Genomic DNA, 24,217 nt, shown 5'->3' with positions numbered 1-24,217 from the left:
CGAAACACTGCCCCCAGTGGCCAAAGCGGTAAGTGATGAAGGGCACATGGGCACGTGTGAGCTCCGTTTATGTCCAGGAGAGGTCGTCAAAAGAGAGTAGTGAAGCATGTTGTTATCAGCTTTACAGAACATTATACAATTAAGAGCATATTGTAAAGCAGTCAATGGAAAGGCCCTGCCACATTCCTCCCTCGTTCTTTCAGGCAGGGGAGCCCCCGGCATGACGTACATCCCCCCCCCTTTCCCTGGGGAGGGGCGTGCCTTTTTGCCCCGTCTGCCGGCAGGTTATCCCAGTCTACCTGGACGAGGGAGGGGACAAGGGGAGGGAAACAGAAATAATTAAATAGGGGGGTACTTCCTGTAACAGTGTAGTACCCCCCAAAAAAACACAAAAATTTAAACGAGAAGGAAAAGGCCAACTCAGAGCGACCGTGAGAGAGAGAGAGAGTACTCGCCAGTTCTCCGATATGCCGTAGCTTGTTCCTCGGCCACTCCTCCATCCTCTAATGGACAACAGCCGTGCCTCTCCGGGCGGACCAGAGGCAGTCCTCCAGCCCCTGGAGGACGGAACACCCCGTCACGTTCTCAGGGAACATAAGGGGTCTCCCCCGCCCCTGGCAGTGGTTCTCCCACTCCAGGTGGTCGGCAGTGAGCCCCTCCCCGCTCGCGGTCGGCGGTCTCAGACCCCGCCGCATTTCAGCGGCTGGTAGGCGACTCCTCCGCCCCTGGCAGCGGCCCTGACCACTCCAGGCGGTCGGTTAGGAGCCCCTTCTCCCCTCACGGTTGGCGGCCGTTGTCCTCTTCCAGGTGGCCGGGCTCCTCGTCCCCCGGCAGATGGCCGCGGCTGCTCCGTTGGGGTGGACGGTAGTGGCGAGAACTCTACTACGGTGCATCCCTCCTCCTTTCTGGATTTTGGCACCAGTGTAACGTAGTTCGATTGAAAGGAGGAGGCGAGAACCGGCTTGATAATATATATAATAGTTTAATTGGTCAACTGAAACAAAAGACAAAACACACACATGATTGACATGTCTGTAAACTATCTCTCTCTCCTGCACAATCCTCTGCAGTCGACCTTTATCCCTCTCGGAGGCTTGATTAGCCTGATAAGGGACAAGGTGTGTATAACCACCCTCCGCCCTGCCACACATATATTTATAGATTCTTTCCCCCAACCCAAACCCAAACCTTACCTTAACTATTAGTGAAGAAAAAAGTAATGTTAGGGGGAAAAGTGAAACCTTGGTTGTTATCCATGGAAAATCTTCCCCTCTGCCGCAACTCTCAAATCTCGTTTAGAAATGTCTATTCCTCACAAGAAGCCTTCAGATGTTTTTTTAATTGTATAAAGAAAGTCATATGGGTATTGAATGAAATAGTAAATAGACAGAATTAATTTTTTTGGGTAAACAATGTCTTTAAGTGCAATATCTAATATGGCACCAAAATTCAAGAAACTTTAATCGCAAACATCCGTAAGCTTTTTGTCTTCACCAGTCATACTCCTCAAATCAATCAATTCCACACTTAAACCAAGCCTGACATGCTTGTAAAAACTCAGTGGGTTGAAATGACAGCGCCTCCCTTGCATGCTATTTCATCTAGACCTTCCTGCATGCCAAATGTGGAAGTGCCTGCCATAAGAGAAACCCAGAAACCCCAGAAACCCTGACTGAGGAGCCAAACCCCAAGTCCTCAGCATTTTCTGCTGCAAGTCATGTCAGACAGGCAGACTTTACTGCTATACCACAGTCAGCTGTGATAATCTCATTCTAGATCAATAAATGGTTGCTTGTATAAATATTTGGTTGTCACATGGAGATTTATGTTGAGCTTTATTAGCTGTGTTTAGATTGGGGGCGGGAGGGAGCAGCCAGGCTTGAAATGGCTCTCTAACCATCTTACATCCATGTAAGACGTATGACCTGATGGTACTATGGATGTTTGTAGCAGGAAGAGATTCTGGTGAAATTTAAGTGTCCCTCAGTGACAGTTTTATCTTAAGCATTTTACAGTACACTTATTACAAGGACAATCCACACAACCAGTAATCTGAGGTTTAATGTCTTGCTCAAGAGTACAAAGATTACAGTTTGCAGATAGCCACTTGCAGGAATTTTTATGAAACTTTCCATTACATTTTTAACTTTTAACATTTTTGTAAGACCAGATTTAGCAAACTATTATCTGTGTGGGCCAACAGAGAGGAAAATCTGAAAATGTAGTTCCCCTTCTGTCACTCACTCGACGTTGTGTCAAATTAAGTGACACAAGGGGTATTCCTGAGATGCCAAAATTACCTCTAGACCTGAGAAAAGGCCAATGTCAAGTTGGCAGACAGAATTTGTATGCCCCGCCCTGGACATACGGGTATAAAGGGAAGCAGGGCAGCGAGCGGCAGTCAGGATTTTGCACTGAGGAGCCGAAAATAAGGTACGGCCATTTACAGTGGTAGGTCTAGTGCTGTGGCAGGAGGGACACAACATCTCATTCTTTCCCTCGGGGAAATTCGATTACATTACATTTTAAATGCATTACATTACATTTATGTGCATAAGCAGATTGCAAATGCATTTAAGGATTACATGATTATATTCTTGATCACATTATCAATCAGCCAGAGGTAATAAATAGTAAAAGAATTGTCTGAGCTAGACATTAATGTTTCAAGTATTTCATACAAGCCCTCGGTTAGATATCCATAATTCTTAACACTTATTTGTAAAAACACATGTTGCAAACAAACATTTCAGAGAGTTGCAGGATTCTAGATCACATGCAACTTTGTGCTTTTGCATCATGCAAATGCATTTTAGCCATGCTTCAGGATGGCAGAAAAAGCATCTGACACAAGTTCACACCTTTTCATGAATAACTATAAGGATCTAGATAGGATCTAATTTCCAAAATAAAAACAATATTCTTAAAATTTTAAATAGAAGCATACTCTCTTTGTCGTCAATCTTGGATAACATAATGTTAGTTTTAAACGACCCTTTAAGCACATGTTTTCTCAGCAAATGAAACATTTTTGTTTGATGAACTAATTAAAATAGTAAAATGTTACTTTATAAATGTAAAATTAATTATTAGTTTTCAACTCATTATAATATGAGTAGATCAAAAGTAATCAGATTAGATTACCTAAAAAATGTAATCTAATAGATTACGTTACTGTGACAGGCTTATAATGGAAAAGGGAGGTGGCAGGAACCGGATGAAGCATCAAAGTAATATTTTTAATGAAAGACACAAAACACAAACGCACACACGGCAGCTGCATGTGGCTCTCTCTCTCCAGAACTGCCGCATCCAGCTCGGCCTTATCCTCTCCTCGGCTGATTTGCCCGATTCGCCCCGCCCCCCTCCTCATCATACACCTCCCTCCTTTGCCTCAGGCCAGGGAACCCCCGGCATGACATACACAAGGGGAGGGAAAAGAGGAGAGGAAAATGACAAGGCAGAGCAGTGAAAGAGAGAGAGAGAGAGAGAGAAAAAAATTGCATAACGGAGCGAGTTCTTCAACTCCTGGCGGATGGAATGCCCCTCCTTATTCTGGTGGCTGGTAGCGAGCCCCTCCACCCCTGGCAGCAGCTCCATCACTCCAGGCGGCCGGCAGTGAGCCCCTCCTCCCCTCACGGACGGTGGCCATTCCTCCACGTCCAGGTGGCTGGCAGCGATTCCTCCATCCCCGGTGGATGACCGTGGCCACTCCATTGTGTGGCGTGGACTCCCTCCTCCTTTCCGGGCTTCGGCACCAATGTAACACTGTTCAAATGGGCAAGGAGGAGGTGGGAACCGGAGGAAGCATCAAAGTAATATTTTTTTTGAAAACGTAAACAAAAAGATACAAAACACAAATGCACACATGGCAGCTGCGTGTGGTTCTCTCTCTCTCTCCTGAACTGCCGCATCCGGCTTGGCCTTATCCCTCTCCTTGGATGATTAGCCCGATTGGGGGCTTGGCATTCGGACTCACCCCTAGCCCGCCCTCCACCTCGTCAGCGTTAGTGATTAAAGTTTTTGCCATGTAATTTGTAATCAGTACCGAAATTACATTTCAGAGGTAATCTACCAAGCACTGCCCAAAAATGAAAATGTTGTCATTATTTACTCACTCTCAAATTGTTCTAAACCCAAATGACTGTCATTATGTTCCATGGAAGAAACTCATATGGGTTTGGAACAATTTGAGGGTGAGTAAATGATCACCATGAACAATGCTAATGCAAAAAACTGACTGATGAATCAGGCCAGAAGTTACTGCCTAAAAAGACACAATAACCAAAAACAAAATTTAAAATTATGCCCATTTTGGCAAGTTTGAACATTGCTGTTCTTGTGCCCATTCCTAAAGCCTACTAGTTCATTTAACATATCTAAATGGTTAATATTTGTTAATATTGTGTGTTTTTGTTTGTTGCTTTCTCAGAGAAACAACCTGTCGAAGCCAAACTCCCTTGGTTGAAACAGGCTCAAGAGTTGGAAGAAACCAAATTGGCCTTGGAAGACCCAACGTGAGACATTTTTAAATTATTTTCACACTATGCAGCCACACTACAGCTCTATTGCTGCCTTTCACTCACTTCTAATTATTTTTAGAAAGTCATATGACTCAGCAAATTCACCAAACCCATCTAAAATCTTTGTGTGAGTTTATCCAATAAAGAATGATTCCCAGAATGCTGTATTGGCTTCACCATCCGTGTTCAGTTAGCAATAAGTGACTGAATAAACATATAAAAACTGAATCATGAATCCCAGGTATTTTAACCTCCTGAGACCCGAGCGTGACTGCTATGTGCATTTTCCATTTCCCTTTTTGATTTGTAACTAGTAGCAGCTAATAAAAAGCAAGAAAAAAAAACTAGAGCAAATAGGTTTCCTAAAAACGTATGTCCACATATGTGGACAGCAGGATGACATTGTGAAATGTTAAATGATACCAAGCTATAGAAAGTCAGAATTTGTTCATTAAATTGTTTATTATGTTTCAAGGAATGTTGGTTATTCTTGTTTTTGAGACGTTACAGACATTACATCAGAAATTAGCATAATTAATTCTGATTCAAATGAATGGCTAGCAGCATCCATTCACTGCCAACCATGTTAAAATAAAAATTTTTAATTATGAATTCTGAATCTATGTACTGATTAACATTGTCCCTTGTCTGCCAAATATGTTGAGTGGTCCAAACATTATCTGCCTGAACCTTTGGTCGGATTTTAGGAGTGAATGTTCATAGCTGCATAGAGATCTATAGGATGCTCCCTTGCACCCTCCCTATTTAGTGAATGACTTAACCTCTAGTGTGCTGTATGTCTGCAATGGTCTCAGAATAGTTCGAAATGCACCTTATGTTCATAATAACGTATTATTATAAGCTAATCCATATACAGTAAAGCCTCAATATCTTAGCTTTTGGTTCATCCCCATTGATCCTCAATGTGAAAATGCACAGTGAATATAGCAATGGAATTACTAATGTCAATGGATATAACCATATTGTACAGTGGTAGCAAAATAAAATATAAAGTAAATTATATTAAAATGAAGTGAAATGACCCACAGATGTCTTGATGTTGAAAGCTATTCAAAATAAAGATAAACATTTTTGGAGGGAATAATGTCCCAAAATCCATATATGTGGACATCATGTTTAGCAGCGTGCTAATGCACAAAAAATGAATATTTATTTTAAAGCGGCATATTAAGCAAAACTAGAGATTCTACTCTTTACACCCAAACAGGTCTCAATGAAAAAACTTCAACGCCATGCTGTTGTGTCACCTGAATCGGTGCAGCAGAAGCTTGACTCTTAAATGACAGTCTAGAGTCTTGTGAACAGTATTCAGTTGGTTTAAATTAATGAAAATAATCTGTTGTATATAGCGAAGCCAAAATACAAGGTCCACGCATGTGGAAGCGGGATCACACGATGTTCAGACCAGCACGCCATGTTCTGTACATTGCTATTCAATACAGTAATATTTATTTTGTTTCTGACATGTACTCAACCTGTAGATTACAATCCTTTCACCTACACCTGGGGGATTGCTGGTGACCTCACCCTTGAAGCTTTGTTTTACACAACAGCTCAAAAAAATAAGTTGTACTCAGCTCTATTCAAGCAGAACCTAAGAAGCAGGCTTCATAAGCTTCATAAGAAAATGGTCAGAGTTGAGCATGCCTGCATTCTGACCTCAATGTGTCTATTTTGTCAGAACAAAATCTCTGAAATGATACCCCTGTTAATCACTGGCAGCGGAGCTCTATGGACACCTGCCTCCCCCACTGAAAACCGCTAACTGCGGCTGCCAGCATCCAGATAGCCTATTGTCCCTGCGGTCTCCCAAAAGCATCTATCACAAAGACTCATAAAAGAGAAGAATGAGGGGAGAAAGAGTTAACAGAGGAGCTGTTCAAGAACCACTCTTCATATGTATGTGTTTTGGGAGGGCTAAGATCTACTGTTTGTCTGTGAAAACCCTTCTTGAATTACACACTTGAGCCCTGCTTGATAGGAGCACTTCCTTTGTGTTCTGCTCCATTGCTCAGGTCACTAATTTTAGGGTGATCTAAGGTGGCGTGCAACATGGCCAGGTATTAGACCCTATCACAAAGTGACCCCAGTCCACTTTGCTGTGGAATTCACAGCTGGATGCTTGCCTCTGTGATTTGGGTGGGTGGATTCTGTGGGTTGGATATACTTACCGAGTCTCACGCCAGGTCTTATCCCTGCTTTGATAAAAGTTGAGGAGACACAATAAGAAAAAGTTCAACTCAGACCTGTCTTCTTCCTAAACTCTAATCCTACTATATAGAGAACTATTCACCTCCTGCCCTGAGCACTGTTCACTGATATACACACCCATGTATGCTCAAACAAGTGTCCATAGGGAAACATACTTAGAGGCTGCTTACATGGGAAGCATTTTTGGGTTCCTTTGAAAATGTTTAATTGTTGGTGTTTATATACATGTGTGCCAGACACGTCTTAGGCCATTGCATAGTGTTTTATTGGATTTTTAGTATCTTGCGCTATGGGCAGATTCTAGCAAACAAGCCCAATTTCATGGGTCAGAATGCATTTCCAAAGGCAACACATGCACTTTTGTTGCACTGTAACCATTGACACAAGGGGCGCTATAGTAGACAATAGTATGTTTTTGGTCTTTTAAGTTTAAAGTTTAAAACACCACCTCAACAAAGAGGTGCCAAACATATGCATTGACTAACTATAATCAGCCCTAAAAAAAAGCAAACCTGTTTTCTCAATCACATGAGGTGTTCTGACATCATAATATTCACTGAATGACACCCCTACATTATTCCAAACATGACATGTTTGGGGCTTATGGGGAATTACATATCTCATAAACTTTAATCCCTTAAGCCTGGAAAGTGTTTAGACAGTGGGCGGTGTGAGGTGAGCATTGACACCCTCTCTGGGCCAGCACAATTCCACAATAGTTAAATGCTTTTACAGATTTGTGGTGCAATAGTGTTGCATGCAAGAAGAAGTAAGCAAGTACCGGAAACCACAAAGTGAAAGAGCGTGTCACTCTTTCAATATCTATAGTTTTTTTTTCTCTCTCTTCTATCTGTCTTGCTACTCTAAATCCAATTAGGCATGGATCACACAAGCTATGAATTTAAAAAATTTTCACTCACCCGAAATATGGCAAAATCATTCTGTGGTTCATTAGGAGACCTTGTCACATCTATTTTTATGATCACGTTTATTGGCTTATTAATGCTATATTTATCACTATAACCCAGTATTATTTTAAGATCAATTTAGTTTTTATTTACATTTTTGGTTTTATCGAAATAGAAATGATCAGACCCAGTGGTTACATTTTAGTTGGCTATATTCTAACTACACAACATTATGATAAAAATTCAGAAAAATAGTTAAATAAAAGAGTTTAAAGCCCTTTTAATAAATTACTTTCATTATTTCCTGAATATACTTAATTGCAATGCAACCTTGTTTGAAGTTAAACAAGTAATACATAATTTATGTCTTTTGCACAGATTTACATATTTGCTCTTGGAAAATTACATGTGAATGCGTTAGGGTTAGTGATTAGCCAAAACATTATGACCACTCACAGGTGAAACGAATAACATTGATCATCTCCTAACAAGGCCACAGGTCAATGTCTGGGTAGATAAGATGATAAGCGAACAATCTGTTCCTGCAATCAACATGTTGCATGCAGGAGAAATGGGCTTGTATGAAAACCAGATGACTGGGTCAGAGCATCTCTGAAACGGCAAGGCTTTTGGGGTGCTCCTGGTCAGCAGTAGTGAGTACCTACCAACAGTGGTCTGGGCAACAAAGGCTATCCCATCTGGTCTGAACAATCAGAAGGTCTATTGTGGTACAAGTCACAGAAAATGTTAATGATGGTTATGGGAGGAATGTGTCACAGCACACAGTGCCCAGGTCCACCATCAAAAGCACCTACAATGGGCACAACCTGACCTTGGAGCAGTGGAAGAAAGTCTCCTGGTCAATGAGTTCTGTTTTCTTTTACATCATGTGGATGACCATGTACGTGTGTGCCATTTACCTGGGGAAGTAATGGCACCAGTGGGAAAATGACTAGACGGTGGAGGGTATTTGATGCTCTGGTCAATGTTCTGCTGGGAAACCCTGGGTCCGGCCATTCATGTGAACATCAATTTGACATGTGCCACCTACCTAAACATAGTTGCAGACCAGGTGCACCCCTTCATGGCAATGGTATTCACTGATGGCAGTGGCCTCTTAAAGGCAGGATAATGCGCCCTGCCACACTGAACACATTGTTCGAGAATGGTTTGAGGAACATGATGAATAGTTCAAGGTGTTGCCCTGGCCTCAAAATTCCCCAGATCACAATCCGATTGTGCATCTATGGGATGTGCTGGACCAACAAGTCTGATCCATGACGGCTCCACCTTGCAACTTAAAGGTTATGCTGCTAATCTCTTGGTGCCATACAACAGGAGTCCATGCCTCGGCTGGTCAGCGCTGTTTTGGTGGCATGCAGAGGACCAACAGCATATTAGGAATATGGTCACACTTTTTTGGCTCATCTGTGTAATATCTTTAAACATGCAATATCTTTAAGATCAATGAGAAATTGCATCCGAAACACATTTTAATTCCGTAATCTGGCATTTTTCCAAATAAAACAGGATATTCAACAAGAAGATAATGTAGGGCAAGATGAAAATTATTTTATGAAAACAAACTTTTTTTTCTTTGGTGTAATATTCAACAGATGAAACATTTGTGTGTGTGTGTGTGTGTGTGTGTGTAGGTTAATTCCAGGTCCGTGGTCAGCCTGCAGTGTATCCTGTGGTCTGGGAATTCAAAGGCGTCAGGTGAAATGTAAAGTGCTGCTATCTTTTACTCAAACTGAAGTCGAACTACCTGATGAAGAATGTAAAGAGGACAAGCCTCCCTTGCAAAGGGCCTGTGATTTGGGCCCCTGTTCTCCAGACTCACCGTGGTGGCCACTGGGGACCCAAGAGATCCCTGAGCAGCACGGCTATGTTTGGGAATTTATGGGCCTCTCTCCTTGCTCTGCATCCTGTGCTGTTGGTGAGTCTCCACAAAACCCATTCAAGAAAACAACAACTGTTTTGTTTTTACTGACCAAACAGCTTTTATCCACATAATGATTTCATACAGCTAAAAGCCTTTAATTTTTACATGTCCAGCTTTTCAGATAAAATTAAATTGCCATGAAATCTTAATTTTCTAAGAGAGCAGATTGTGATCAGGCTGGACTGAAAAAAGTATATTTGAAATACTACTCTGCCAAAACCGTTGCTCCTCACAGACTCTTTTTCTTTCAGGCAAGCAGATGGCCGTTGTCAGGTGTGTGAGTACATCGAAAAAGGAAATTGTTGATGACACGCTCTGCAATGGCTCCAAAGCATCCCTCTCCTTGCTACGCATATGTAACCCTCAGCCATGTCCTGCAAGGTAAGGTCCAAATGGCTGTAGATCTGGAAAAACAGATGAAAAAAAAACATTCATCCTCCCTGCTGAAAAATTATCTACACGTGTTTGTTTCTCACAGTAGATTACATAAATTCAAAGATATTTTTCACCCTCTGTGGTACGTTTACATATCCATATGGCAACATGCCCTTTTCAAACACTTTCTCGCTATTCAAAAAAACACAACTGTATTGTAGAAAACTGCATATTGTGTTGTTGGAATAAAAAAAAGCAGTCTTTAAAGAAGCCAATAATATGCTGTTTTTAAGCCACTTGACATCTGATTTACTCTTCACATTTCTTTTCCAGCAGTCACCCATAGAGGGGAGACACATGCTGATTAAACACATTGTAAACACATCTAGATGTTTCTTTTTTCTTTTATTTTTACTGCATCTTTTCTAAGTTAAATTGATTTAGCTGTCAGAGCAACTTTTTCTTTTTTGTTTTTGTTTTTTTGGGGAAAATGGACAAAATTGTTATGTTGCCATATGGCAACTGTGTACTGCAATGGAAAAGTAGGTATGTTGCCATATGGCAGCTCTTTACACCATTGAAATTGTAGTAATACATTTCCTCATTGGGAATTTTTATAGATAGTGTCATCAATTATATAATTGCAGTTATTTATTCATTTGGAAGTGTTATAAAAATACAATTGTAGCCTGTTTATAGCACAATTATGGTTTATGTTCTGTGTGTTCCAATGAAATGCATACAGCTGTTTTATAGAAAGGGCAAGGTTGTATTGGCTGAACAGTGAGAAACATTTGGTGCAAGAATTGATTGATTAGCACTGACATTAATATACATACTAGATTTTTTTTATATTCTGAAAATTATGTGAGTGGTACCTTGCACATGCAAAACTTGCTGCCACGATGCTAGGGTGTTGTGGGTGGTTGCCAGGATGTTGGTTTGTGGTTGATAAGAGGTTATGAATATTGTTTAAGATGTTACTCTGCAGTTACTATGGTGTTCTGGATGATTGCTAGGACAATGTTTATCACATTATGTTTGCTTTTGCAAACAATCCTTAAAAAGTCTTTCAACACCCAATGTTTGTCAAGGAAAGACGTTGCGTGCAAGAAAAATGTATTATAATAATAGATTATTTTCAAGAACCTAATTCAGATTAAATCAAAATAGCTTGTCAGGCTGCTCTGAAAATAAGGACATGTGATGAAAATAATGTGCTTTTCTGTTAACTGACCATTTGCCAGCAAAAGCAGGACAGCTGGCATTATGGAGTAAATAATTTTCTTTGCGCTGTTAGCTTTCATGTGTGGGTTTTATGTAATATTGCAATAGTTCATATGTTCCTGGAAAAATCTTGATTATTATCTCGGAGTGTATGGGTACTATTATTTATAATTCGAAATGCAAAACATTGTAGCCATATTATCTCCAGTCTTTCTTTCTAATCCACAATTGTCAGGGAATGCCAGGGATCATAAAGTTCAAAGACCAAGGAAATTTCACATCATGATTTGCATTACCGTACAAAATGTGTACCACAAAAATATCCTGCTAAATTATAAACATATTACGTATTATGCTTCAACCACATGCTATAATTGATAACATTTCCTAAACACAGTGTTACTCAACACAGAATTTTGGCTTTGTGTATTAAAGTCAACTTGAAATCTAAATTGACCCTATTTACTTCCTTTTTAAACATATTCCTGGTTTAATTCTGAACAATGTATTGGTGCACATTATGAAAACTTTCTTCAAAATATAATTACTTGCTCTGCTATTTGTGCATTGTTTTAGACTACTGGTAATGCAGTAACAGTACTCACAGAAATGTTCCATTGTATCCTATATTACTACAAACCAGCTCTCTGTGTATGCGAGTATTGAAGGGCACATCAGTTAAAGTAGTAGATAATCAGCTGAACGTAGCATCTTTAGAGCAGTTCAGCCCAACAAATAAACGCCCTGGTGAAAGAGTCAGTACCCTGTTTTTGCCTTTTCTATTGATAGTTTTAACTGTTTTACCACCCAATTATTATGTTTGCATGTGTAGATCCATGTCTGCAGGCCATTATTATGATTACGATAATACATTATGACATAATTATTATTATTAGCTAGACGTTTCACTAAGACTGTCGTGTTGATGTGTATCTGTAGAGTTTGGCAGTTATAAGAGCTACCTACTTATGTGTGTGTTTTGTTTAGGTGGGAAGTGAGCGCCTGGAACCCATGTTCCGTGTCATGCGGTGTGGGACTACAGACACGCAGTGTTTTCTGTGTGAGAGCTGTCAAAGGAAACCACACTGAACAAGCATCCAGCAAAGACTGTGTGGATACCAAACCTCCAGAATTGCAGGCCTGCAACCAGGTGATGTGTCTCCCATCCTGGGAGGCTGAGGAATGGCAACAGGTTAGTGACCCCCCCATGAGTTCAGTTAGTGATAACTGTGAAAAGATCACATTAGATGTCTGTTATTTCTCAATTGTTTCTCCAAGACAGCAACCCATTGTACTTACATAATTTGAAGTGACAGGACATTCAGTGTAAAAATATGCACAGTGGGACTTTATTCATCAACATTGATTGGATCATGAAAAGTGGACGTTATATACCAGAATAGAAGCATTTGTCTGGAGGCGATAGGTTGAAAAAGTAAGAGGGCTTGGCGACATGAGCCGCTAAAGGAATGGTGCTTCAGAGGCAGAGCATGTTTTACTAAGACTAATGTTATAAAAATGCTGAAAGTTTTTTGTAAGGGTTAGGTTAAGGGGTATGGTTAGGGGATATAATCTATAGTTCGTACAGTATAAAAATAATTATGTTTATGGAGAGTCCACATAAGGATAACTGCACCAACGCGTGTGTATGTGTGTGTGTGTGTGTGTGTGTGTATTTATCACTTTGTGGGGACCAATATGTCCCCATAAGGATAGTAAAACCCGAAATTTTTGACGTTGCGGGGTCATTTTGTCAGTCCCCATGAGGAAAACAGCTTATAAATCATACTAAATCATGTTTTTTGAAAATGCAAAAGGTTTTCTGTGATGGTTAGGTTTAGGGGTAGGGTTAGGGGATAGAATATAAAGTTTGTACAGTATAAAAAATATTATGTCTATGGAAAGTCCCCATAAAACATGGAAACCCGTGTGTGTGTGTGTGTGTGTGTGTGTGTGTGTGTGTGTGTGTGTGTGTGTGTGTGTGTGTGTGGTGAGCGTGTATTTATCACTTTGTGGGGACCAAATGTCCCCATAAGGATAGTAAAACCCGAAATTTTTGACCTTGTGGGGACATTTTGTCGGTCCCCATAAGGAAAACAGCTTATAAATCATACTAAATTATGTTTTTTGAAAATGTAAAAATGCAGAAAGTTTTCTGTGAGGGTTAGGTTTAGGGGTAGGGTTAGATTTAGGGGATAGAATATAAAGTTTGTACAGTATAAAAACCATTATGTCTATGGAAAGTCCCCATAAAACATGGAAACACAACTGTGTGTGTGTGTGTGTGTGTGTGTGTGTGTGGTGTGTGTGTGTGCGCATATTACATTTAGTGAGATTAAATAGAAAGCAAATGGAGACTTTTGATGAAGTTTCCTGCTTCTCAGATTTGTCTCCTGAGAAAACTATCCTAGAGTTTCAGAAGAGATCTAATCTCAAACCTCTCATCAAAAGACCAAATTATCTGAGCTATGGTTTCCATATTAATTTTGCAGCTCTCTACTCTTACTGTTATGTAACTATTATCTCAGTTATTTTTATTTCTGCTAAGAAATTTTTGGAGAAATATTCGAAAGTATCAAAGTTAATACTTGAACAAAAAAGAGAACTTAAAGGTGCTGTAAATGATATTTTTTATGAAATGGCATGCAGAAAATGTTCAACTCCCTCAAAGATATCACTGAAATAAGTTTCCTGAGATATCACCGGTCTCTGTGACAGTACTAGACTGTGTAAACAGCAAACAAAAATGAGGCCCCGGGCCTGTCAATCATTTTGCGCATAATAGTTGAAGCATTTAATTCAGGTTTAACCCCATATTCAAATTCAAAATAGTTGTCAATTGAAGCCGCTTTTTTGCTACTGTTGCTTTTGACAACCGGTCTCAACAGTACAAACTCTCTATCTTTGGAGGTCGGGTTTGGAAATAAAATCGAAATCCATAGCTAAGTCCGGCAGAAGTTTCAGAATGGCTTACATCACCCACAGCACCTTTTATTAAGTGTTCTGAGCTACGTATACTATCCTGAGCATATACTTGTGAACTGCTAGCATTAGCTCAACTTGCTTCGTATATTATCCATGTTTCAGTACAAACTGCCCATAGTGATCAACATAAACACTTTGGTGGACATGTTATTCTCATTTAGCATGTGTTTTTGATCATATTTTTTTTGTGGAATGCAATGGAACGTTATGTTATTTTATAGCTGACTTGTAAAAGTAAAAATAAAAATTATTGACTTTTGGCTTTTCTACTGTAAACAATAGTAAAAAATACATCTGCACATCAAGGGTTGTATGTTTATATTTACCCAAATGCTGTACTCTACGTGGTTGTGGCATGTCTAGGAAAGATTGATGTTGTTCTTTTTGTTTTCATTTCGGTGCTTTTTTTTCTTGGTCAGTGCTCTCATTCATGCGGCAGAGGTACTCAGTGGCGTAAAGTTTACTGTAAACAGAGACTGGCTACTGGAAGCTACCGCAAGTTGAGAGATGAGGAGTGTGCTGGAATAAAACCTGCAGCCCACAGGACATGCACCAACTCTGACTGCCTGCTGCCTCGTCTGGAAGGGGGAGAGTGGTCCATGGTGAGTTTCTGCCTTTTGGGATGTGCACAACTACAATTTTTTTGTAGTCAACTAGTTATTCGCAAACATTGTTGACTAATATGTGAGTCAATGTTTACTTAGTACATGACACCAGTCCACCAGTTAAACAGCCCCAAACCAGCACTAAGCACAACGAGCTTAGACCAGCATTGAGATTGCATGTGGTTATGCTGGTCTTTTCAGCAGGAATGATGCAAGTGAGAATAAAAACTCGTGAATATTCATGAACTGCTTTTATTTTATGTTAGCCTCTGGTGACACTTAGTTAATTTTAGAGGTTTCTGAGCGTTTTTAAAATAATTTTGGTGTATGTGAACCAGTGGTGGCTGGTGCTTTTCAAAAGTGGGGAAGCGCAGACTATTGGTTTTGGTGTCTGCAATGTTGCTACCAAAAGCTGCTCAAACTACTCGAACAGTGACATTTCTTTAAGCTGAAAAGTGTTTTTGCAACATAATGGGCTTATATCTGAGAGTGATTGAGAAAATACATGTGTTATGTCAGATTTCACTGAAATCATGGGGTTAAATCAGCCACTGAACACTCTGTACTTGTCGGGCAGTGGTTCTATTATATTTCACAGACTGTCAATGACGTACAGCACTTTTTTTTAATTACTAGTAATTTGTTGCAAAAACCTGTCCATTTGCAAGCCCAACCAATCTGATGAGGCTCCCAGAAAAGCACAGTATCCAGGCAGGTCGCAAAATGACGTGTTAAGAGATCTTTTTTCTCCTAAAACTTACAGTACATGTATCTGTCTGTGCGTCCACTCTCTTCTAGGCACATATTCATGTAGAAAAAAGCAGATTGCAATAGCGATGCTTGATATTTTAAAATTGTATTCACTATAATATTGAAATGCACAAATAGTAATATAGAATTAATATAGGTTATTTTTATATACATTAAACTAATCATTTCTATTATATATTAGCAGAAGCTAAAACAATTGACACTGATGTGAACACTCCAAATATGAACCATCTTATAAAGTGCTTACACTTTATTTTCACATTCACAGTTTTCTGAATATATCTTCCTGTATAGGCAACCAGACTAAACATTTGACTCAGAAATACACCAGGAAACATTAGTCGACAGGAAGTTTTCTCTCGCTGTTACCTTATAGAACAAACACAAATAAAAACTTCATATCAAGTTTTTGACATATTTGACAACTTCATGACATTATAATGGGAGTGACTTGGTTAGCTATTTATCTCAGTGTAGAAATGGGGATATATTGTTCACTGTTGCGTTACATAACTAACTTGCAGTGTAGTCACAGAAAAGGCAAATGGATTCTCAAAAAAATCCTGCTTTGTATTTGAGATTCACTAATAAGTTCTTGGGGGGCGGATTTGGCCTTTGGGCTTAACTTTCTAGTGTTTTCAGGAAAGTCAACATGAAAAGATGGTTCTTCAAAGGTTCTTTACTGACCTTAATAGTTCTATTTAGAACCATATCTTCCTGAAGAACCATTTGTGCTGAAATGGTTCTTTGCATTGGGCATTTGGGGTTCTTTATTCCCCCTTTTGGATTTTGAATGTAACTGTCAATAAATTCTTTCAAAGCCACTACGTCATTGGTTCACTTGCAGCACTGGCTTCATGGCAACCCTACCAACCAATTTCACAGACTGTCAACATTCTCCACAGGTAAGCTTTATATATTTTAAATATTTAACCATTAGTAGTTTTAGCATGAAAGTTATCAGGGATGACAAACCCCATTAGTGCAGTTAAATGGGAGTGAGCATTTGCTTATTTTTCTTTCAATTCACTCAATGTTTCTGAAACTGAAACCGTGGCGAATTTCAAGATTACAGTTCGTGTGCTTTTTGGGAGCAAGAGGTTGGCCAAATTTGAATATTTTTAACACTTTTGTAACCGCTATGTCTGTAACTGTTCATGTTGGGGAGATCACATTTTCCCAGCTCATTAATGTCATAAAAATTGTAGTATACAGACAAATATACAGTAAACTGTATGGTGAAATTTTCCCCATACTGTTACTATTTTAAACATTCAAATGGCTAATTGTGCAAAATAATTTTTCTCGTTGCAACATTATCCTCTACGCATTCAATAATTATCAATTATTTTACTCTTAATCCTCTTGAGCTTCTTAACCTTTAGATTTAGTAATGTAGCCACATAGAATTCATGAAGAGAGATCCAAGAGCTCATGACATTTGTTTTTACTTTCTCTGCAGGGCATAAGACTGAGGGACCAACTTTAGTGCTTATAACCTCTAATTAATAATCACAGAATTAATTCAACTATGCCTGTTATCAGACAACAGATGGTTTTGTCAATGCTTGATTAAGGCAGCACAGCGCATGGGTACGTTTTTGCAAAAATGCTGAGGAAGTCCGAATTAGCCGCTTTCATTTTTAACCTTAACAAATTCAATCTTTCTGTAACTGGTGGTTTCCTAGCCATGAGATTGTCTTTTTTATTTTATAGATCTCTACCAGAACATGCAAGTGTGACCAACTCAAGAGGTGAGCTGTCATTTTGTTTAAAATACTGACATTATATGCTGAAAAAAGGAGATCATTTTGGATTTTTATTGTGATTTCAGGTATCCATCCCACTGGTGGTATGAGTTCTCTTCTCTGATAACAGTATGCTGTTCCTGCCTTAAAGCTATCAGATGACGTGAGTTTTAAGTAGTCCTTTTTATCTCTCTTTCCTTTTAATATCATAGGTTTATGTATCATAGGTTTACTGTTTCATAGGTTTACTGTTAAAAAGCAGCTAAACTATGTCTTCCAGCTGTGTTCGGTGAGGATACTTCTCTCTGCTTCTCCACTAAGCACTGAGTGTTTGACTGAATTTGTGATCCATATAGAATTTGGGAATATTTCAATTATTTACTTGGGGTTATGCATTAACATTTTGCCCAGTCACTAAATAAATAAAACAAAAACCTTTCACAATTTATTTCTCTTTTCTTTTCACATTTTCATATTTTCCACATATATTGAAAGACTGACTCTGAACCTTATTTTTTCATTTCTACTCAGACAGATGCTGTTGGACCCCACAACCTCATTATCTGCAGAGAGGGGCAGCCACTCAGTTACACCAAAATACACAATGATGGATGGTGAAGACATCATAGAGGATTGGCAGATATTTTAGCGAAATATAGCTTTCATTGCATCTATTTTGTGTTTCCATAGGACTTTGCACTTCCTTGAATGATTGATTGTCAGTATGGATGAAAAATGCTCTCTCTATAAAAGATAACATAATGTACATGTTTCTGTCCCAGCCATAATATTTGGATATAATGTGGGTCTACTAATTCATTTGCATATGCATTTATTGACTCTTTCATGTTATGCATTTTTTGATGTATTTATTAATGTAAATATGTATATATAATATTGTATAAATGAGAGTGATTAATGGAGTGATTCATTTGGAATTATATAATCACAATCATTTATTAATGTATTCAGCTAACAATTGATGTAAAAGCATTCTTTCTTTTTTTCTCATTTAATTAGAAAATAAAAGTGCTTAATTGACACATGCCTTACTTTTAATTATGTATTTGTTTGTTTGTGCTTATATTTAATATAAAATCATAATGGAAACTATAATGTTTTATAGTTTGTTATAGTTAATGTTTAGCAATATAGAGCATCAAAAATGTTCTTTATAGCTCTTTTGAGGTTCTATATAGCACATTCAAAGGAAGAACCTTTTAAAAAGGATTCTATTTAGCACCAAAAAGGTTTTTTTTTATTGTTACAAGCCAACTAACCTTTATTTGGAATTATTTAGAAACCTTTTTCTTAAGAGTGTAGGGTGCATTCAATTTTGGTAGATAAGAAAACATGTATTTTTATGTGTTAAGAGTTTGTATGTCAATGATCAGTTGAGGTGACATGAATTTGTGAGAAACCAGACTATTAAAGGCTGGTTGATTTATCATGCCATTGAGTAAAAGTGTCCAAACACACAATTTCTGTGCATGCAGTGCTCTGTGACGTGTGGTAAAGGCGTTCAGCGGAGAGAACCTGTGTGTAGGAGACAAACGGTGTCTGGTCAGCTGGTCACTCTGGACCGATCAGCATGCAGTGACCTTCCTCTCCCTCCCCTCATCAGGAGTTGCCGTATGACCCCCTGCAACAGTAAGATTTGACATGCTTATTTGCTAGTTGTTTGTTTGATTTTCTATTTCTCAGCTATCCTTTACCTGCAGTTTACCACATAGTGGAATCTCATAATGCCTGGACATTTAAGGTCAAATTTAATTGTCATTCGAAACCAATTTTACTTCCGTAATGTGACATATTTCAGAGTAAAACATTTTTAAAAAAAATATGGAGGGCATCAAATGGATTGTGTAAAGAGAGAGTTTCTTATCAGAATAGAGCCAGGTCTGAAAGTAGGTTGGCTAAAACAATAGCTAAATAGCTATTTAGCTGGTTAATATTATACAAAATATGAGTGATGTCAGAGGAAAACAAAAGTCCTTTCAGAGGAAAAGTTATAACATACTGTATATATATATATATATATACACGAGATATGATATAATTTAATATGAGTATGTTATAACATTATGATGAAAGTTTACAAAGACTAACACATTTTTCATTTGGAATACCTTGCACCAAAGAATAATTTACAATAATACGAAACTCCTATTGGCTCTTGCACCCTAACCCCTATCTACCATTTTTAACAAACAGTTAAACTGGCCCAGAAGGTTATATGTCAGACCACTCAAGCAAAAAGAAAAGTGTTCTGAAAGCACCACAGTGCCATAGTGTTTGCACTCTTTGGGAAATTATCCTCTAAATGGCTGTAGTTTCTCTACACATTAAACAAGTTTAGAAAATAACAAAATTACACACTTCACCTTTAAGTGTTACTAGATTAAATAAACAAAGATTTAATGAACTTAGAACTAACCGCTGTCTGGCCTTGCTCTCAGCATGGTCTCCATATATTCTGATACCAGTTCATTGGGCAGGAAACTGCTTAAACAAGTTTTGGAACTGCCTGTTGGTTTAAGATGGAATAATAGCAACATCCTACTTGAGTTTCAGCTCAGATTTCTGTCAAATAAAAATCAGGGAACTGTAGGTATCACCTAGTATGTAGTCATTGTTCTCCTGGAACCAAAGAACTCTCCATGGTCATATTTAGTAGCTCTGTGTGGACATATAACAAACCGCTTTGAGATACTACTCGATTATAGGTTGACGACTGTAACACAGAAAGATCTGCCTTGATAATGTTTCTGTAGATAAGCTGATTGTAGTTGTAGGTTCAAAGATTAGGTTCAAACTGAATCGTTGGGTGTATCATCTTGATAAGGCCCTGCGGTATGGAGGTACAATCCAATAGCATGTTTTCATTCTCTTGAGAAGTCTGCAAGCTGAGAACATTCAGATTGTACCCCCACAGTTTTCCTTTTTTCAAACTTTTGAAAGCCCCTTTGTCCCATGTGATTTAACTTCATAGGGCTTGAAATCAAGAGCTTGAACTGCAGACATCATTTGGGGGTGTTAAGCTTGTCTCAACCTCATGTAAAAAAAGATATTAGTGCTTATGTCGTGCCCTAACCTATGTTTGAACCACTTAAACATCTTCTACCTCTATTTACAGAGCACAAATCCTCCAAAAAATGTTGCCCTCAAGTCATAGGCCTAAATCGCATCTACATCCAGACCAGACAAGAAAAACGCCTCAGTTTTACCATTGGAGGAAGAGCTTACCTTCTTCCCAAGACGTCAATCATTATCAAGTGTCCCGTTCGTCATTTCCCGAAAGCTCAGATCCACTGGGAGAAGGATGGTAGTGATCTGAAAAGTTCAAAACGTCTGAGCATCACCAAGTCTGGGGCTTTGAGGATCTACAACTTGAAAGCTGTAGACATCGGTCTGTACCGTTGCTGGGCGAACCAAGATTCAGACACCTTTATCCTCAAGCTTATCGGCTACAATAATAGACTCTTAGAACATCCTAAAGGGCAGGGATTGGAGAAAGAGAAAAATGCTTACTTCCATCCTTACCTAAACAAAGAGGGAGGTTGTGTTGATGTGAAGTGCCCTGAACAGAAGCGGTTTTCACCAGGAAAGAAGGTTCCAAATTCTGGCCCTAGCTGGGTGCGGAAGAATGAGTTTTATCGAGATGATGATGGCCAGCCCAAAAAACTCTGGGACACTCTTGCTTTGGGGAACTATCCTTTGGCTTCAAGGGCCAAGGGCCGCAAAGGGGCCTATGTCCTTGATCCATTACAGTTTGAGGAGGTTGTGAGGAATATCAGTCAGCTGGCAGAAAGTGGGGATGTGACGGATGAAATGGCCTCGCAACTAATTGGCAAATTAATGGAGGATTTGAATGCCGCAGAAAAAGGGTCCCCCACTGAGGAAAGCACTACGTTGGACAATCATTTAGATAGGACTCCAAACTCTTCCCATCTTTCTGTGGGAAAAGCATTGAAAAAAGGCAGGCGAACTGTTATCATTCGTCAAAAGCATCATGGATCTACAATGAGTTTCCAGAGAGATCTCAGGATCAATGTGGGGAGGACAGTCTACCTAACCAATGCTACCCACAGTCTCACCCTACTTTGTGCCACTCAGGGAGTACCTCCTCCAACACTTTCCTGGAGCAAAGATGGAGTTCCACTACAGAATACTGAAAGGTAAATGACAGTTATACAGTTGCAATAATATGTAGTTTAATGGGTTAATGTATGCTATTATTACACAGCTCTCTAGAATTCTTGATTCTGATTGGTCAATCACACCTTCCAGTGATCAGATATTCCTTAATAATGACTGCACATATGGGAATATCATGAGTCTTTCATACTTAACAAGTAAGGTAATAAAATATTTTAAACTCAGTATCAAGATTTTAAGTAAATGTATTTATTCATTTTTTATTTTTTTGGGAAGTAGTCATGTAATAAGCAGAGGCTGGATTCAGAATTTTTTATTTAAGACATTTCTGAAGATAAATTATAAGTAAGTTCATAAGAACATTGATAAATGCAGTTCTTGAAAAGTTCCAAAGAAGTTCACAAATATTTTCTTAAAAACATCTCATTTTATTTACTTAAGAATAAAATGACAGACTTTGACATTGTCTGATCATACTAGCCTGCTCATGTCTTATACAATAAATTTTATATTTCAACACTGGTAAATCATAACAATAAATATATCTATCCATTAACCTTTTTTAAAGCTATAAAATGTAAAAAGAATTTAGTTAGAAATGAACAACATTGTATTAATTAGCAAGTACACCAACAATCCGGCTTCCAAACCATGTTTTTGCCTTACCCCGATTAACTATGGTAAGCCTATACTAATGAGCTATCAAGATCTTGCAGGAAATTGCATACTTCCATCATTGGTCCATGCATGTTTATGTCATGTCCATAAAGAAAAGAAGATCCAGTGCATGTATATGTGGTTGTAGTTTGAAGCTGAAAGCTTGTAGCCACAACAAATGAGCGACATTGACCATGGATCATTCAAAAAGGCAACCCTCTGGGGAATTACCTGTTTAAAAAAAAAAGAAACCTTGATCCAAGAAGAGTCTGCAAGTAAAAAGGTAAAGCGACAGAGCCCCTTATAAAAATGAAACAACATCAGATTGGCTTTTCAGAGGTGGCGACAATTCAGAGATCTTAAAGGATTTAAAACCGACCCAGAGATGGAGTTTTTCTTGCTGATTGTCTTAGCGCAATTCTGTGTTAGCCACTCTAATGGGGTATTTTATTATGAATTGTGGTACTACAGTGCTTTCAATTTCATTTTCGTGGAAGGAAGGACATTTTATTTAGAAATTTTACTTTTATGTTGGTAATAATGCCAATCTCTAAACCAGTTACTACCTTGGTCTATTTGCCTAATAGCTAAGTTATAATAGTTTTCACCGTTTGATTTTATCTGATATAACTAGCAATCGTTATGTTTAATGTCATCGTTGTCTAACTTTTGCAACACTATATATTTTAAAACAACTGTTTTCAATAAGTCAAAACAACAGTGGAAGGTATGCTACTTACCTTCTCATAAGACACATTTTCGTACATCCATCCTTCTCTTCCTTTCATTATTTATAATTTTTTTTGAGGGGAGGGGGGGATTTTTGTTGTCATTAGTGTCATTCACTTTGATTAGATGATCACCTGTAACCATGGTAACTCCTCAAACCATCAGATACATCCACGCAGAAGGATGGAGGCAAAGCCCAACTCACATAATTTCCAAAACAATTTTCCTCCGCAAGTTACCAGCAGTTTTATGCTTCAACCACTAGAGGGACAAAAGTTATATAGTGTAGCTTTAAATTAGCAAGCACCTCATGCTCTTTTACTTTTGCGTGAGATGTGCTTTTGATTATGTTTTTTTTTTCATGTATTATGTTATGTTCTACAGACTCTAAAGATCGTGGAGAGAGCGCGGAGAGAGAGAGAGAGAGAGAGAGAGAGAGAGAGAGAGCAATGCAGTGCATCAGTTTGAATTGACTAGCATGTGTTGTCACCACATTTAGAATTTCTTGATAACATTTACATTGTTTGAAAGTTGAAAATAAAAAATAGCATACAACACAAAACATTAGTGGTCTTAAATCACATACCTACATCAACAGCCCATTGTGATTTTAGACTCAAAACGGAGAATGTATCACATTTGAAACAACCCTGTAAATTCATTAAACATCTTACTTTTGGGATTTAAGACAACTGTGAGGTTATCCTAACTTTAAAATTCTATTTACACTATTTTTAGTTCTTCTTCAGTTTTTTCTTGAGAACAGTCTTAAGAAAAAAGATAAAAACTTTCTTAAGACCAGGTCGTTATTCACATGAAATCATACCCTTTGCAGCCAGTCTCAAATATATTGCTCCATTTCACACATTCAAACGTGTGTACTGTGATTAGTTATGACACACCTTTGAACCAAAACTCTTTAGTGTCTGTGAGCACGTTTACATGCACGTCAACAATATTCTGCGGCACAAAATATAACCAGTGACGCTGAATTTCTTTTTACTGTAGCAAACCATTATAGACTGGTACTGTACAAACAAAGCTTTCTGGAATTCATATGATTCTACTGTTTTCTGTTAATTTCAACCACAGTCCTTATACACAGAATGATTTTAGTCCAATTAACATGATGTTTAAAATGGGTGGAGTTCAACTTGAACCCCAACAAGCTATTTTTTCTCTTTATAGAAAACAAGACTCCCTATGAACCTCTGAGTCCAGCGTGACTGATCTTGATTGAGCAACCACATATTCCAAAAGCTTATTAATCATCATCCCACTCAAATATTCACCTCGAAGCACCCTAGCTCTCACGTTATGCGGTCTGTAAGGGTCAGAAATGCTGGCTGTGCTC

At 38.5% G+C, this 24,217-nt stretch overlaps 1 protein-coding gene across 1 annotated transcript in view; it reads left to right on the top strand.

Annotated features, from left to right (window-relative positions):
• The window catches only part of LOC127658428 (ADAMTS-like protein 3), a 233,453-nt gene that overhangs the window by 168,528 nt on the left and 40,708 nt on the right, over nt 1–24,217 (top strand). Inside the window, exons 15-21 of the mRNA XM_052147719.1 lie at nt 4,433–4,517; nt 9,319–9,602; nt 9,860–9,989; nt 12,198–12,402; nt 14,615–14,797; nt 18,816–18,969; nt 20,456–21,497. Coding sequence (XP_052003679.1) covers nt 4,433–4,517; nt 9,319–9,602; nt 9,860–9,989; nt 12,198–12,402; nt 14,615–14,797; nt 18,816–18,969; nt 20,456–21,497 — 2,083 coding nt within the window. The remainder of the gene's footprint in view (nt 1–4,432; nt 4,518–9,318; nt 9,603–9,859; nt 9,990–12,197; nt 12,403–14,614; nt 14,798–18,815; nt 18,970–20,455; nt 21,498–24,217) is intronic.

Source organism: Xyrauchen texanus, chromosome 2 (assembly GCF_025860055.1).
Source record: "Xyrauchen texanus isolate HMW12.3.18 chromosome 2, RBS_HiC_50CHRs, whole genome shotgun sequence".
NCBI lineage: Eukaryota > Metazoa > Chordata > Actinopteri > Cypriniformes > Catostomidae > Xyrauchen > Xyrauchen texanus.
Note: the sequence above shows the minus strand (reverse complement) of the source record. Positions and strands in the feature narration are given on the sequence as shown.